We start from the raw sequence: 16,659 nt of genomic DNA on the forward strand, positions 1-16,659 counted from the left end.
CCGATGACAGTATGTGAATCAATAATCAGTTTCACTAATTGATCAATTAATCCATGTTAAGAAATGAAATTTTCATATGAAGAATAGTTAAAGATGTCACCAACAGATGGCACTAGTAACGGACAGAAATATTAAAGAAAGTGTTAAAATATTGATTACAAAATTATACTAAAACAAACCCAAGATTAAAAAGTTGAAAAATTTTTTTATATATTATATAAACTGCGGTGGGTTGGCACCCTGCCCGGGATTGGTTCCTGCCTTGTGCCCTGTGTTGGCTGGGATTGGCTCCAGCAGACCCCCATGACCCTGTGTTCGGATTCAGCGGGGTGGATAATGGATGGATATTTTGTAAAAAAAAAAAAAAATACTTAAACACTGAAGTTAAAAAGTGTACTAAAAAAGTAAAAAATAAGTCTCATACATCACTCGTAAAATAAAAGCGTGGGCACTTTTCAATCAACATTCAAAAAACACTTCTTAAAATCTTAGCAAAAGCGCCCACATTTATTTATTGTTTTTTATATGTGTGTGTCATATGAAAATGTTTGGGAACCCCTCTTAATTCTTTGGATTTTTGTTTCTCATTGGTTGAACTTCCTTTTAATATCTGACATGCCTTATGGAAACGGTCATATTTCAGCAGTGACATTAAGTTTATTGGATTAACAGAAAATATGCAATATGCATCATAACAAAATTAGGTGCATAAATGTGGGCACCCCAACAGAGATATGACATCAATACTTAGTTGAGCCTCCTTTTGCGCCTTTGAGCCTCTAGACGCTGTCCTCCTATAGCCTCTGAGGAGTGTCTGGATTCTGGATGGAGGTATTTCTGACCATTCTTCATACAAAATCTCTCCAGTTCAGTTGAATTTGATGGACAGCCTGCTTCAAATCATCCCATAGATTTTCAATGTCAAGTCAGGGGACTGTGACGGCCATTCCAGAACATTGTACTTCTCCCTCTGCATGAATGCCTTTGTAGATTTCGAACTGTGTTTTGGGTCATTGTTTTGTTGGAATATCCAACCCCTGTGTAACTTCAACTTTGTGACTGATGCTTGAACATTATCCTGAAGAATTTGTTGATATTGAGTTGAATTCATCCGACCCTCGACTTTAACAAGGGCCCCAGTCCCTGAACTAGCCACACAGCCCCACCGCATGATGGAACCTCCACCAAATTTGACAGTAGGTAGCAGGTGTTTTTCTTGGAATGCGGTTTTTCTTCCGCCATGCAAAGCGCTTTTTGTTATCACCAAATAACTCAATTTGTGTCTCATCAGTCCAAAGCACTTTGTTCCAAAATGAGTCTGGCTTGTCTAAAATGAGCATTGGCATACAACAAGCGACTCCGTTTGTGGTGTTGAGTGCAGAAAGGGCTTCTTTCTCATCACCCTGCCATACAGATGTTCTTTGTGCAAATTGCACAGAATTGTAGAACGATGTACAGATACACCATCTGCAGCAAGATGTTCTTGCAGGTCTTTGGAGGTGATCTCTGGTAGTCTGTCACCATTCTCACAATCCTGCGCATATATATCCTGTATTTTTCTTGGCCTGCCAGACCTGCTGGGTTTAACAGCAACTGTGCCTGTGGCCTTCCATTCTCTGAGGACATTCCTTACAGTTGAAACTGACAGCTTTGAGTAGCCTCCTCCTAAACCAGGAGACTGAACAATCTTTGTTTTCAGATCTTTTGAGGGTTGCTTTAAGAATCTCATGCTGTCACTCTTCAGAGGAGAGTCAAAGGGAAGTACAACTTGCAATTGACCACCTTAAACACCCTCTCTCATGCTTGGACACCCCTGTCTATGAAGGCTTAACGAGCTCATCCAACCAATTTGGTGTTACAAGTAATCAGCATTGAGCAGTGACAGGCATTCAAATCAGCAAAATTACAAGGGGACCCAAATTTTTGCAGCGCCAGTTTTTCACATTTGATGTAATTTCATACAACTAAATACTGCTTCACTAAAAAATCTTTGTTCAGAAAACACTGCAGTACTCCGATGTTCCTAGGGGATGAAAGACCACTGTTATCTGTTGTTGAAAGTAGGTAGGTAGATAGATAGATATATATATTTTATATATTATGCACACACACATACGTACACACACTAGACATTAAGCCCGTTACAATAACGGGCGCTAGAACAGTAGTCCATAAACATTAGTAGGAACAGTCTATATTAAATGGCAAGGGACCTTTTACCTCAAAATTTTTTCAGTAAAATGCCTGTAATTTTCTCCGACAGTAATACTGGCTTTGCTGTCCGTAATATGCGTTTAATTTTCTGTCACAACAGTGGGCAATCAGCAGATTCTCTCCAGCAACATATTTAATGTGCGCGAAAATAAATCTACTTTTAAAAGTCATTGTATTGTAATATCATGAAAATTCGTACATTTGGGAAAACCCCTTCAACGACGGACACTTTACCGGGCCAAGCTTCTTAATCGCAAATCTGACATCATCAGAGTGAACACTTGCACAACAATGGGGAAGCTGGTCTCCGCGTCTCAGTACCCGATTGGATTTTTCGTGTTTTATGTTTTAGGTCTTACCTCATTTACCGAAATCCAATTGGATCGGCCGTGCGATATTTTATAGGTCCCGCCCTCTCTGTCGTGTGACGCGTCAGGCGGCCTTTGAAGCATCGCACCGTGCCCTGCGCATGCACACTTCATCAGAAGACACACACGGGTTTTTATATATTTATATATATATTATATATATATTATATATATATATATATATATATATATATATATATATATATATATATATATATATATATATATATATATATATATATATATATATACACACACACATACATACACACACACACACATACTGTATATATATTAGATTTAAATACCACAAAACAGCAGCGGTCCTACCACCAAAGTCAGAAAACACTCTCACCACAAAACTATTTTCTGCATTTGTAAAAATGGAGCTCTTTTGCATTTATCTACAGAAGGTTCACTTTTAGTTTCATCATTCACCTTTCAAGTCTTTTTCAAGACATGCTTAATGTCTATTTAACGTCCAGGTGGTGCCCATGCTGATGCCAACAGAGCTGCACAAGACCAAAGTCCATCATAGGATCCACTCACACATTCCCAGACTTCCACAGAGAGTATTCAAAAACAGCCAGATCAACCAATGAGTGTCAGAAAAACATCACACAGACGAGACCCCCCCTTTCATCCAAACTGCTCTGTGTAGACAGATGGGACACTGCACAAATTAAAAATAAAACACACACCCCACTAATACGGAATAGTCCACATAGTATATTGTACTTTTTTTGTAAATATGGAATTCCTATCAACTAAGTTAACTTCCATTGTGACAACAAATAGAGTAAAATGAACAGGGAATTAAATCAAGTGAACGACGTACTATTTAATTCCAAAACTATACACACACTGAGTCTGCTGATGTAAACAAACTGCATAGACAGACTGTACAGTGGAGGCTTGAGGCCTTCAGTACCTGTGCAGATCCTTTGTGGTGTGTGTGTATATTATATTTATATATATATATATATATATATATATATATATATGGGTTTGTTTCTTACTGTTCATCATGCAGTACACACTCTGCTGGGGCAAACGAGTACAGCACCATCTTCACTTACAAAGTATGAGAGCGAGTGCAAGTGCGTGTGTACGTCTACATTTAAAATGCTACAAAAACTACTCCTGCAAAGAAACATTTCTGCAGATCGATAGGCCTGGACCAAGGAATAAACAGAAGACTGCAAAAGTTCAGGTTAAATAATTTCCACGACAGTTACTGCACATATGCTCTTGAAGATAAGTACAGGAGCAAATTGAACCAAAAAACAGGAGTCTAACAAAAGAGAAACCAGTGGTGCAACTTGTTTGAAAAAGAGAGGTTTCAACATTCAAGGTGGATCTCTCAGAAACCAATAGTTCTATATAATTTATTATTAGGATGAATTTCCTAGGAGCTTAAGACGATTCACGGGTGGGGGGAATGTTTGAAGAAAATTTTGACTTGGGACACACACACACACTCTATAATGGCAAATTTTAAACCAAACCACCACCAGAAGGGACAAATATGAATTTTCAAGGTTTTTTTTTTTTTTTTTTTTTTTTTTAGGGGCTTTGGGTTTATGGCCAAGTATATAAAGCACACATACAATGACGGCTGTATTGGCCTTACCTCCAGAACAGGCGAGCACCTCCACAAGCTGATATGGGAATTTGCCTTTCTTCAATTTCTGAATCATATTCTGAATATTCCGGAAACCATAAACAGCAGCAAACTGTAAGAGCACCTCACCATCTTTTTCAAGTATCACCTCCTGAAAGTCACGGTTTCTGAAATATTAAAACAGATGAAAGTTGCAGTTCATAAAATGGAGCATAAAAAGACGGAGGATTCCAGAAGCGCAACAGGAATAACATTCCGGGCTACAAAAGTGTAGAAATCACTTTATCCTACCAAAAAGGGTAATTAACATCACATTTAACTGGACAAATTGTATAACTGGTTTTTAAATTTAAAAGGCATACACCATTAATTACCACAATAATATGATAAAGGACAAAGGTCATGTATCCACACGTGTCACAAATACCCCTTTCAAAAACACTACAAACACCATTTCACATACACAGCAAATCAAAGAAAACAAAAACAGTTCGAATATCATAAAAGGTGAGCATCCACATCCGAGGTTAGAAGATATTTAAACTTGTATGAAAGAGTTAAGACTCCAGACTTTCAGCTCCATTCTAAATGTCCCCAAAAGGTGTCACTCTGCCTCCTGCAACACTCTAACTGTTGGACTTTTCAGTTCCCCTCAGTGTATTCTCTCATGGCTGTTTCTGGAACAGCCCTTTTCATATTTCTAGCTCTCCTGCCAATGAAACAGACAGCCCTCTGACCAATGATATGCTGTCTACACTTGAAAACGAACGAGCAGCTCTGAGTGCTTGCCTTTCAATTTAGAGGAACTGGCTGGCATTTGTGATTTCCAAAAATATATTTCATGTGGTGGTGAATTTCAGCTTATGTACAATCACAAGATGACAAAGTCATTTAAAAAAAAAAAAAAAAAGGAGAAGTGTGCTCTTCACCCTGTGTGTCCCATTCAGCTTGGTCCAAACAGAGGTACAGGAAGTTTGCATAGAAAAGACCCTGACAAAATGTGTCATATAGTCGGACATGTCAGACCAATTCAGTCAAGGGTGGGGCCCAGACACTTGAACACAATACTACCAGTATATGAACTGAAGAACCATAAATCTTCACCAGTTTAGAAAACGTACAATTCAATGTACTAATTATATTGCATTCCTCACTAAGTGATTGACCATTCTGGTCTACTGCACATCAAGCACGCAAAAATAGCACAACCAAAACCATATCTACTTGATATATTTGAGGGATTACATAGAAAACCCTAAAAGGTAGTAAAATGACAGAAAAACCAAACCTTAGAAGAAGAAGAAAAAAAGCACAAGAAGCTTCTTAGTAGTCAGACTGGTGCTTTCAGCTACTTTTTTGGGATCAATTTCTTTATTGTAAGTAAATTAGAACACAAGTAGATGAGATCCTGGATGTAATTATATCAACAGCTTAATCAGGGAGTGATGGATATCAACAAAAGGAGTTTCCAAAAGTTCCCACCCACCTAATCTTGGAGTACCGAGAGGTAGGGAAGAAAGAGTAAGGTAGAGAGTTACAAGGTATGCATCTTAATGGCCAAAAGGCTGCTCTCACTGAAGCTCTAAACGAATGAATTGAAGGAAACTGGGCATACAGCTGCCCAATGATCAGATTATCTCAACTAGACAACTTGTTTGACATTGGACGGTGCACACAGGTGTGGACATGCAGGAGGAGAGCCCAAGCAAAGAACGGGTGGGCAGTCCAAAAAGAGGTTTGTTGAAGAGACCGCCAAACTGTTCACACAGTCTGCAAGTGATCTAACTGGAAATCTCCTGTACTCTTCATTTTGCTGAAGCAGTGAATTTGTCCCACAGAAAGAGTAAATGTACTGAAAGAACTACTATACGGTATACTGGCACGAGAAAAAACAAAATCGGTCAACATAAACAACAAATGTCAGTCCATGTATTACTGCTAGAACAGGGGTGTTGAACTCCAGGCCTGGAGGGCCACGGTCGCTGCAGGTTTTCATTCTAAACCTTTACCTAATCAGTGACCAGTTTTCACTGGTAATCAAATTTTTTCCCTTCACTTTAATGGCCCTGTTTTTAGGAATTCAGTGCTCTAAACTGATTATTTTCTTCATTAAATGACAGCCAAGCAGAAATGAGACATGAAACAACAGATGACCAGCTAAGTTGGGGCTTCAAACTCCAACCAATTACTTAATGAGAAGCCGATTCTTGCTGTTCATTAAACCCGTTATTTAATTCCATAGCTTGTTGCTGCTCTCATTCTGCCACAGCAGACATTTCCAAAACGGTTGATTTTTCTGTTTAAGAACAACGTCAAAATGTTTTGGTGAACCTGAGGGATCAACCTTACTGAGACCATCACCTTTCTTTATTTTCAGATATTGTGTGATGGGCACAGGGGAGCTGGTCAAGTGGTGCCTCGTTTTGTGTCTCATTATTGTTTGGCTGCTAATTAAGGAAAAAGAAAAAACAAAGGGGCCGGAGTCAAGTTAATTAAAATTAAGGCAAAAGAAGTTAATTAGCAGCAAAAACTAAGAAGACTGAAAACCTGCCGCCACTGCGGCCCTCCAGGACCAGAGTTTGACACCCGTGTGCTAGAAGAAGGGCAGAGGAATCTCTTCAACTAGCAATCCTTGTTTAAACCTGAACACTGAGATTAGACAGCAGCACCACCACCACAGCAGCTGTTGAACCTTTTCAAGGTTTGCTAGTAACGTATGTTATACTGTACTCGGCCCAATAAAATGACTTACTTAAGTGTGCGATAAACAATCTCTTCCACCTCCAGCCCAAAGAGCTCCTTTGCAGAAAATTTAAAGATGTGCTCCAGGAAGCCTTCTGAGCCCCTGCCTTCATGCCTTGCGATATCCAACTCTCCTTCTTCACCAAAGCTAAGGAGACAAAGCATTACCATTGGCGAGGCCGTTTATGGCTTCTAGGAGACATGAACTACACAGATACATGATGACCGGGAGGGGACACGTGGGTATTATAAACCAACTAGTAATAATACTGTATTTACAGGTCCAACATTGACGAAAAAGTGCAAAAGAAATTAAAAATAAAACCAATCCTTGGATGAATCTTCAAGTTTTTATGCATCAGAAGCTCCCACCTTCACAAGGGGAGGCGATTAGCACTTTCCACGACACAAACGTCATCCAGTTATGGTTCAGAGGTTCTTTAGGGTTGCAAAATGGGCCACTCATGGATTTTCAAACAATTTCTAATCTACTTCCTAGCTGTGACAGTCTGTTATAAGCCCAAGTGCCACTTCCTGGCAACTTTCAAATTTTAATAAAGATGCTACACTCTTCCCCATAATCAAATCTATTTAAATCAACCATGAATCCTCCACCCCCCCCCCCCAAAAAAAGTTTTTTTTTTTTACAAGTGCTGTTACTAAAATAACCTGGCAATATTATATATTTTGTACAGAAAACATTTAGGTACAGATTTATAGCACATTACAATTAATGGATGAATAAAATGGGGGAAAAAATACTCGTCTTTATTGTAAGTTTGTAATAAAAATGACAAAGTCCCAAACGCATGAAGTCGATGTACATCTAAAAATCTGTAAAGATAACTTACATATGATCTAAAGCGACGGAGTCTAGCTCGTCCACGGAAGTATTCCTTTTTTCCATTATTTGAATAATTTCTCCTTAAAACAAGATTTAAAAACAGTGTTACCCCATGGATTCTCCTAACAAGACATCAAGCTTTAAGTGATCGCACTCTTAACATTTTGTTTTTACAGTTCTTAGGAGTGGACATTTTTACAACTTCAGACAAGCCTTTGTATAATAACTAAATATTCAACGGTGTCCATTTAATGTTTTCCTTTCCCAACACAACAAATCCAACTGCACCTGCACAGAGAAGGCAGACAGACAGTCCATTGTTGCAATAAGTAGAAGGAAGCACATTAGAAACATGGACTAAAGAATTACAGAATTTGACTCAATGGCTGTAAATGTGGAGTCTGAAGACTAGAGGTCTCATAGCAGCCCATAGAAGCAAGTGTAATCCAAGGGGGTTAGGGGGGCAAAAAACTCAACACACACACCCTGAAAATAATGCTGGACAAAATTTTGTGGAAAAGGTTGCAAGTCAACAGTTATTGTCAGCCACAGACACACACACTATTAGGGTCCCCAGATATCCTTAGCTTCGAGTTTGCCACCTGCTCCGTTTGCTTTATTATAATGGATTAGTAAAATGTCTGAAAACATATTTGCAACCGAGACTATTTCTCAGATATTGTATTACTTGATAGTAATTAAAATCTTCATTTATTAAATGCAGAGCTAAACTGCTTAATAAGTAACATTTACATGTACATAAATAGATACGCAAGTGAAGCCACTTATGTACACTGCACTTGGCCAAGGTCTTTTTATTTAAAAGGGGTACAGTTAGGCTACGGAGCTAATTAATTCAGACACATTTCAAAACTGGGGATGAAAATTGGATACAGCATTGACACACAATTCTCAAACAGTGAAGTATGCCAACTTTTCCAATATCAAAAGAAATTCAAGGTCAATGTTGAAATTGCGCATTTTGTTTATGTTGCCCAGGGCATAGTCCACACTGCTTACATCCCTCAAGACAGCTGGTCAATTACACCGATTTATTTTGAACTTTGCAGTCAGTCAGTCAAGCAGGGTAAAGCAGCAAGTAAAGCTACTGACCGTCTCCTTTCTGCTTCACAATAATGCATGGGCTGCAAATGCTACTGGATGACACTCGCACCCCTCCGCCAGTCTGAATGGTTACACTGCTCCATCTCTTACTGGTTAAGAATACTGGCAACTATACACGCAGGAGTAAAAGCAACTATATGTTGCATGATTATATACCTTTCTGTTAATCTGCAGTTTTTGTAAAAACAGGCAAATAAACTAAGCCTGCTTGCAGTGAAGAGTGGAATATAATTGTACATTTAGTTTTATCTGCCTAGGAATAGTAGAGAGAAAAAAAAAAAAATACCACCTTTTAAAATACCAAAAAGACAAGGATATAGCATTTTGCAGCCTTTCAACACCACGCAGTTCCCACTGCTAACAATTAAATGTACCCAAGTCCTCTCACCTGAGGTCAGCACACAGTCCACATCCTTTGTGTGCAACAAGCTTTTGTAAAACTCCTCCCGCAAGGCTTCTAGCTTCTTATCAAAACAGGGGGCCACAACCAAATGGTACACCTTATCAGGCGGAAGATTCTGCAACGAGACCAGCCAAGCCTTATCAGGAGGAGACGGCCACATTTTTCTCCTCAATATTTAATATGAAAGAGTAAATACAAGTGAAAACCTTGAAGGAATTTAAAACATGGCAATGCAAATTTCAGTCTGTGAGCCATTTTGGGGTTAGATAAGTCACACTTTTTTCATTCAAAGAGGAAATGAACAAGCAAAAAAAATAAATAAATAAAACCCTCCCACCCGTCTACTCGATTGTTTTAAGTCACATTCCTGATACACTGCTGTTAAGTGACAAAGATGGTTCTTTACTGAAATAGGCTGCTGCAGCTATATAATTGTGCATAAAATTGTTAAAATGTTAATCATGACTTGCTGCCTGAAATTAAGAACCAAAAATGTTGACATTTATTCTACAATTCCATTATTCATACCACAGGTTTGTGCACAAAAGCATTACTCATATAAGCAGGTTTTCTCAGATTTGCTTTTAGTTGAATGTCATAAATGGAGTACAAAGTAAGAGGCAGCAACGCTTTACCAATCTAAACGACTGCACAAAATCTATACCTGCTGCTTAGCAAAAAAGTCCTTAACCAATGAACCCATGATCTGTGGTGGGGACTTGGATGTACAGATGTGTGGCGTTACCAGGTTTCCAAGGATCCGTTCTGCATACCGTATCCAACCTGAATGGAGATAAAGGCTCAAATTAGTTATTAAAGGAATACTATACCCAGTTTTTTTTCCATATTACTTAAGCGTTTGTTTTGTACTGCAAACACAATGTGTGTCACATAACCCATCTGTCAGGTGTCCAGTTGTATGCGCACATAAAATTCATCACAAGAGTAATTTGTGTTTTCCCCCCAACCCAAACCATAGATGTTTTGATACCGTTTGCCAATTTATAGCATTGGCTCCCATGGACATGCATTACGTCAGTATCTGTTACCTTCAGTTGCCATATTAAATAAAAAAAACCAAAAAAAAAAAAACCAAACACAACAGGAGGCCATGGGAAAAATAATCAAATACAAACACAAGGTGGGAAGTAACAGTTTAAAAAAAAAGATAAAAAAAAATTTGAGTACTATAACTTTAAGGGCCAACTTAATACACATGTACTTTGCCAAAAAATACTTGTACAAAGATTACCAATAAAAAACATGCATTATTCAAGACAACTTATGTGAAGAATAACCTGTGTTTGTAGTTTATGTTCAAACAGACACGCGAACATGTATAGTGTTCATATTTATTGCAACTGGAAGTCTTAAATCTAAGAATCATACATATACACTTACATATACATATACATTTTATATATATATATATATATATATATATATATATATATATATATATATACGAGCTGTATATACCCGGCGTTGCCCGGGGCAGAAGTAACCTAATCGGTCAAACACTTACATATATACCAAAGTAAACCTAATCGGTTAAACAGCTTCATATATACAGAAGCGAACCTAATTGGTCAAACAGTTATGAATGTCCAGAATGATTTTACAAACATTATGCGTGTTAACAATCATTAAAAAGAAAAGATTGAGAAACTGTTCTTCTATATGTGATGAAGCCACTAATAAGACAGATTTTTTTCAGGACCCAGCTGTTTCATAACTAAACTACTGCCACCCCAAAGTAATGCCTAATAGTGGTTTTTGGGGTAGCTGTGGAATAAAAAGGGTGTTTTTTAGTCAGTAAGAATCTGACAGTACGCTTCAGTATGGGCTGAAGGGTGCCTATGTAAGGTTTTACATCCTTCCCGTATGGAAAAAAAAACATACTAAACTTTTTTTTGATCATTATAGATAATCTCAGTCAAATCGAAGTACGAATTCTCAATTTATTTTTATCTAATTTTTACTTTTTCACAAAGCCATCCCATGCCAATTTGTATGAATAAACTTTTGCTAGAGAGTTACCAAAAGTTTATTCATGCACATATTTTAATACGGATAATCTATCTCTAATCAAGGTTCTCATTTTCATTCTAATTTAAAATAATAATCGATACTCATTTTTTTCTTCTGTTTTAGAAAAACCAATCTATGCCACCTACGTCTTCATCAAGTCAGCTTCATCCAGCTTCATCACATATAGAAGAAAAGTTCCTCAATCTTTTCTTTTTAATGATTGTTAACACGCATAATCTTTCTAAAATTATTCTGCACATGCATAACTGTTTGACCAATTAGGTTCGCTTCTGTATATATGAAGCTGTTTCATCGATTAGGTTTGCTTTTGTATTTATGTAACTGTTTGACCAATTAGGTTTGCTTATGTATATAGATTAGCTGTTTGTCCGATTAGGTTCGCTTCTGTATATATGAAGCTGTTTGTCCGATTAGGTTCGCTTTTTTTATATATGTAACTGTTTGACCGATTAGGTTTACTTTGGTATATATGTAAGTGTTTGACCGATTAGGTTACTTCTGCCCCGGGCAACGCCGGGTATATACAGCTCGTATATATATATATATATATACACACATATACACACATACATGCAGTTTTAATAACACAGAAATCAATATAAACATTAACATCATTATCATATGAGAATATGAAGTAATATATAAGAAGCACATTTCATATAAATATAAATTATTAAACAGTAAAATCTTCTTCTGTAATTTGCTACCGTGGCAATTTGTGTGTCTGTCCAGGATTTTAAATCACCTGTAGCTCGCAAACCGTTGCACCTATACACTTGAAATGTGGTACACATATAGTACGTCACGTCTACTATCTGCTTTATGGGTGATGATTGTTTTAGTCTTTTTATCTTTATTTTATTTTATTGTACAATCAAGTCCTATCTGCGCACACCAGGGCAGCCGTGGGCGGATGCGTATGGTGTATTCACTCGATGTTATCGTGCATTGCGCTGTCAGTGGTATTTTGATAAAAGAATTTGAACAACATATAAGAAGCGTATAAATTATTAAACAGTAAAACATTAACATTTAAGAAGTAAAGTTACATTAAGTACTACTGCTGTGCCTTCGGGTATACCTCATTTTTTGTTTGCCCATTACATGCTTAAATGTATACATTTTTTGGTGCACCTACCCGAGAACACGCGACATATAACTGAGCGTGGGAGAAGCATGGATTTTAAACACGCGTTGAGTTGATGTGCTGGTCTCCCTCGTGAAATAACTGGTAATGTTTGACTAAAATCTACAGCGAGTAAAACGACATTAGCTCCTATTTTTTTTTTACGATCTCTGAGATGTTGCTTTTTTCGGTTCAAGGCTTCATAAGCTCTTTTATGTTGTATGGTGTACTTATCCCAAACCATCATCTTTCAATGTTGCAAGACTTTCGCCTTGTATGTAGATCGGGGTAATTACATTCATTGCATTCCTAGTCTGAATCACAGTCTGATTGTATGGGTGGTTACCTGGCACTGTAGGGTTGCCACCCGTCCTTTAAAATACGGAATCGTGCCGCGTTTGAGAATGAAATTGCGCGTCCCGTTTTGAATCAATACTGGACGGCATTTATCCCGTGTTTTTTTTTATAATTTTTTTTTTTAAAGCAGCGTCTCATGCAAATCATCCCACACGCATTTTATGAAGATGCCTCCTTTCCTACTTTTGATTGGGTAATACTTGATGTCATCGTTAGTTTGATTGGTGTTTTTAACTGTCCAGTGAGTAGGGCGTGTCTTTCAACCGTAAGCAGATTTTTTGCAGTGGTATCACTGACCTCGACGACGGCGACGTTATACGTCAAAAATAAATTACGATAAATGACGATTTTAGCGATACTTTATTACGACGGCGGCTACATAGACACGATCAAATAAAAACAAAAAAATCAAATAATCATTCTACATTTTCAAAACGTCGAAAAAACGACGGAATGAAAAAAAGGCCCACCCGACGACCCACCCATTCCATTTTTATATATATATATATATATATATATATATTATATATTATATATATTACACACACACACACACACACACACACACAATTGTGTTCCCTACCAGGACATGCAGATGTAAACATGGGTAGAGCATTTGGATCCTGATTATGTCGACGGTATCGGTGAACAAATTCCTGCTGGCTCTCTATGACACTGAAGTCTGAAGCGAGAGTTCCATCAAAAACGTACTGAATCCCTAAAATAAAATGGACACAAAATGAACACAGTGCAGTGCCGACATGAACAAGAAAAAAATCACATTACAGTACACAGGATGTTGCAAAGCAGGTGCAAATTGTCAAACTTTAACAAAGTTTTTACAAAAAAAGATTCTTAGAAAGATTTAAGAATTTTAAAACATAAAAGATTTTTTGTAAAGTTAAGTTAAAACAGAAAAAAACACACCTGCTGCTTCCAAAGGAACTTCTAATGTAGAGATTTAAATGAGATTGTCCAAGCTGGACACTGCTATTTGAATTAACATTATGTTGTAATGATCAAACTTAACAAATACCGTAAAACAAGAAATTACAGACACTATGACGCTAGAAGCCGTTCAGTCCAGCTCAATTTTAAATAGAATTTTGCCTCCTACAATTGTGCTAATTTCTTATCAGTGACATTGAAAATAACAAAGCTAATATTTTATTTTCCCAGCTCACGCTTTTTTATTGCAATATAAACAGACTCAAGCTCAGATTATTGTCAAATTCCTAAACAGAACAAAATTATTGTGAAGATGTAATAGCAGATTTCAGAAAGAAACTCAACTCAATCAGCATCACTCCATATAAAAAAAGACAGCTTATTAGAGTAATTTAGCAAACAGCACAGAAGATTCATAACCAACCATTCAGTATGAAAAACAAAAAAAATTTTTGTTACCTAAACATTTGAGAAAACCGCAGAGTTTTCTAGCTGCCTCCGCAATGCCAACCTTAAATTTGGCTGCAAAGTAAGGCAGAGATTGTGGACACAACGAGGCTACCAGCACTTTGTGTTTTGAGGTATCACATTTCTGTATTAAAACAGAGAAATAAAAATGTGTAATGAATATAAAAATGAGTGAAATCTTAAAACCCAAACAATAGTAAGATAAAATTCTCCATAAAACCATATTTCATTCAAATGTAATCATTACAGAAAAAAAAGACGGCACACACACCACCATTCAAGCAGCATCCATTAAACTTGAATATTATGCGATTTAAGGAGGCATTTCTTAATTTGCATGTGCATTAAACCTGCTGGCTCAGGGAAGCGGATATTTTTTTTCCCCCAAATGAAAAGTAGCAGCAATGCAGTGGAATACGTTTCAAATGCTTAAATGAAGATCAACCACATTATGAAGTTATCCACTACATAAATTGACAAAGTGAGGACCACCACTTTTTTTTTTTTTAAAATAAGGGAACAACTGAACACCAAATAAGGGTTAAGGAAATCCATCCATTTTGCTCTTTCCAATCAGTGTCTCCCCCCACCCCCCAGTTCTTTCAACAATCACACTCTTCATTAAATGAAGTGTGCATAGCCGCAGAACTACAATGTGCATCTTGTGCAATGCGATTCCCACATACGTGATCATGTCGAGAAAGTCTGATAAATAGCAAGTTGCATCTTCATGAACATCACTGTAAGGGCAAAGGTGTGTTTTCCACAAATTAACGTAAAGTATTTGCATCAAGATATAAAAGGCATGAACTAGAAGATGGATCCATTTGAAGAGCATTTTTATATGCTCTCTGCATTAAACTCCTGGTCATACCATGCTCCTAGTTTAAGGGTGAAGGCAGACAATATTTAATTTCATTCTTGGATGACCGACAGATCATTTTGAGTCACTATGCGGATTTCAGTAACTGCAAATTTTACCACTTTAACTCAGGAATGTTACACACACAGATAATAAAATAAAAAGGCTCACACCACAACATGACCCTCGTCTGTACCTTATTTAGGCTGAGGATATTGAAAAGTTCTCTTTCATTCTGCTGATAAATATGTTGGCTTTCTTCATCTGTGACGCACTTATCACAAGCCAAACAGTCACTGAGAAACACCCGCTCACTAGCTAGCTTATGAAACTCACTTTTCTGCAAAAGAGAAAGAAAGACAGACAAAACTTTAGCATTTCTTTATTAATGTAGTTCTCCATTACAAAGTGACGGTCAGTCTTGGAAAGATATACAAAATGTACGATCAAGCGTGCAGTGGAGAGTCCCAAAATCATGCAGAGTTAACAAGTGTTTAGTATGAAATGGCATTCAGGAGGGTTCACTGGTTCATCTGAACTGAACAAACACAAGGGCCACATGAATGGTTTTAAAAGGGTACTGGAGACGTACATCAAACACTAAGCACATCCCCAGTACAAAATACTGCAGGTAACAAACATCACAGGTCTTACAGTTCATGTTCAGCTGTAGGTCCCATGCAATACAAAGATTTGCCCAGGATTACCATTTTTTATAATGTGTGTGTGTGTGTGTGTATTGTATATATATATATATATATATATATACACACACACACACACACACACATATACACACGATGTGAACCTGCACTCGTCTGAAAAGAACAGGGCGCCAATGGAAGAGCTGCAGAGTTAACCTGCAGTGATGGGCTGTGAGCAGAGCTGCCACTAGAGAACAATGGGCCTTTATGGCACCCTCCTGGAGTTTGTTTCTGACAGTCTGGTCAAAAACATGCACATCAGTAGCCAGCTGGAGGTCATGGTGTATGGCTCTGGCAGTGCTCCTCCTTGCGCGAAGGAGCAGATACCAGTTCTGCTGCTGGGCTGATGCCCCTGTACAGCCCGTCTCCTGGTATCTCCTCCATGCTGGGAGATGCAGCAAACCTTCTTGCAATGAAAAATATGGATGTGCCATCCTGAAGGAGCTGGACTAACAGTGCAACCTGAATCAGCTGGAGGTATCACCTCGTGCTATGAATAGTGACAAGGACATTAGCAACAACACAAAACTTAAGAAAATCAGTCAGGAAGGATATAGAGAGCAATTGTCTGTGGCCACCACCTGCAAAACCAGTCCCCTTAATGGCTGGTTTGGGGGATTTGGGGTGGTGTATCTTGCTGTTGCTTCTCTGGTGCACCTATTGTCACTTTCATTTACACCAATGCAGATGAAGCCAATTCACAATCTCTTAGTCTGTCCATTTGGGAAGCCTGATATCCCCGATGCTTCACTGAATTGGCATCAGCCTGGGATGATCAAGTGTTCCCTTAATTTTTTTGGATTAGTGTATTATGTATGAATG

The 16,659-nt window shown here is 37.8% G+C and overlaps 1 protein-coding gene across 1 annotated transcript in view; it reads right to left on the bottom strand.

Annotated features, from left to right (window-relative positions):
• Positions 1-16,659, bottom strand: part of narf (nuclear prelamin A recognition factor) — a 32,017-nt gene that overhangs the window by 2,748 nt on the left and 12,610 nt on the right. The window contains exons 3-10 of the mRNA XM_028818389.2: positions 15,330-15,473; positions 14,263-14,395; positions 13,439-13,573; positions 9,985-10,103; positions 9,306-9,435; positions 7,800-7,872; positions 6,959-7,096; positions 4,216-4,373 (exon numbers count right to left, since the gene is read on the bottom strand). Coding sequence (XP_028674222.1) covers positions 4,216-4,373; positions 6,959-7,096; positions 7,800-7,872; positions 9,306-9,435; positions 9,985-10,103; positions 13,439-13,573; positions 14,263-14,395; positions 15,330-15,473 — 1,030 coding nt within the window. The remainder of the gene's footprint in view (positions 1-4,215; positions 4,374-6,958; positions 7,097-7,799; positions 7,873-9,305; positions 9,436-9,984; positions 10,104-13,438; positions 13,574-14,262; positions 14,396-15,329; positions 15,474-16,659) is intronic.

The sequence above is a fragment of the Erpetoichthys calabaricus genome, chromosome 14 (assembly GCF_900747795.2).
Source record: "Erpetoichthys calabaricus chromosome 14, fErpCal1.3, whole genome shotgun sequence".
Lineage (NCBI taxonomy): Eukaryota > Metazoa > Chordata > Cladistia > Polypteriformes > Polypteridae > Erpetoichthys > Erpetoichthys calabaricus.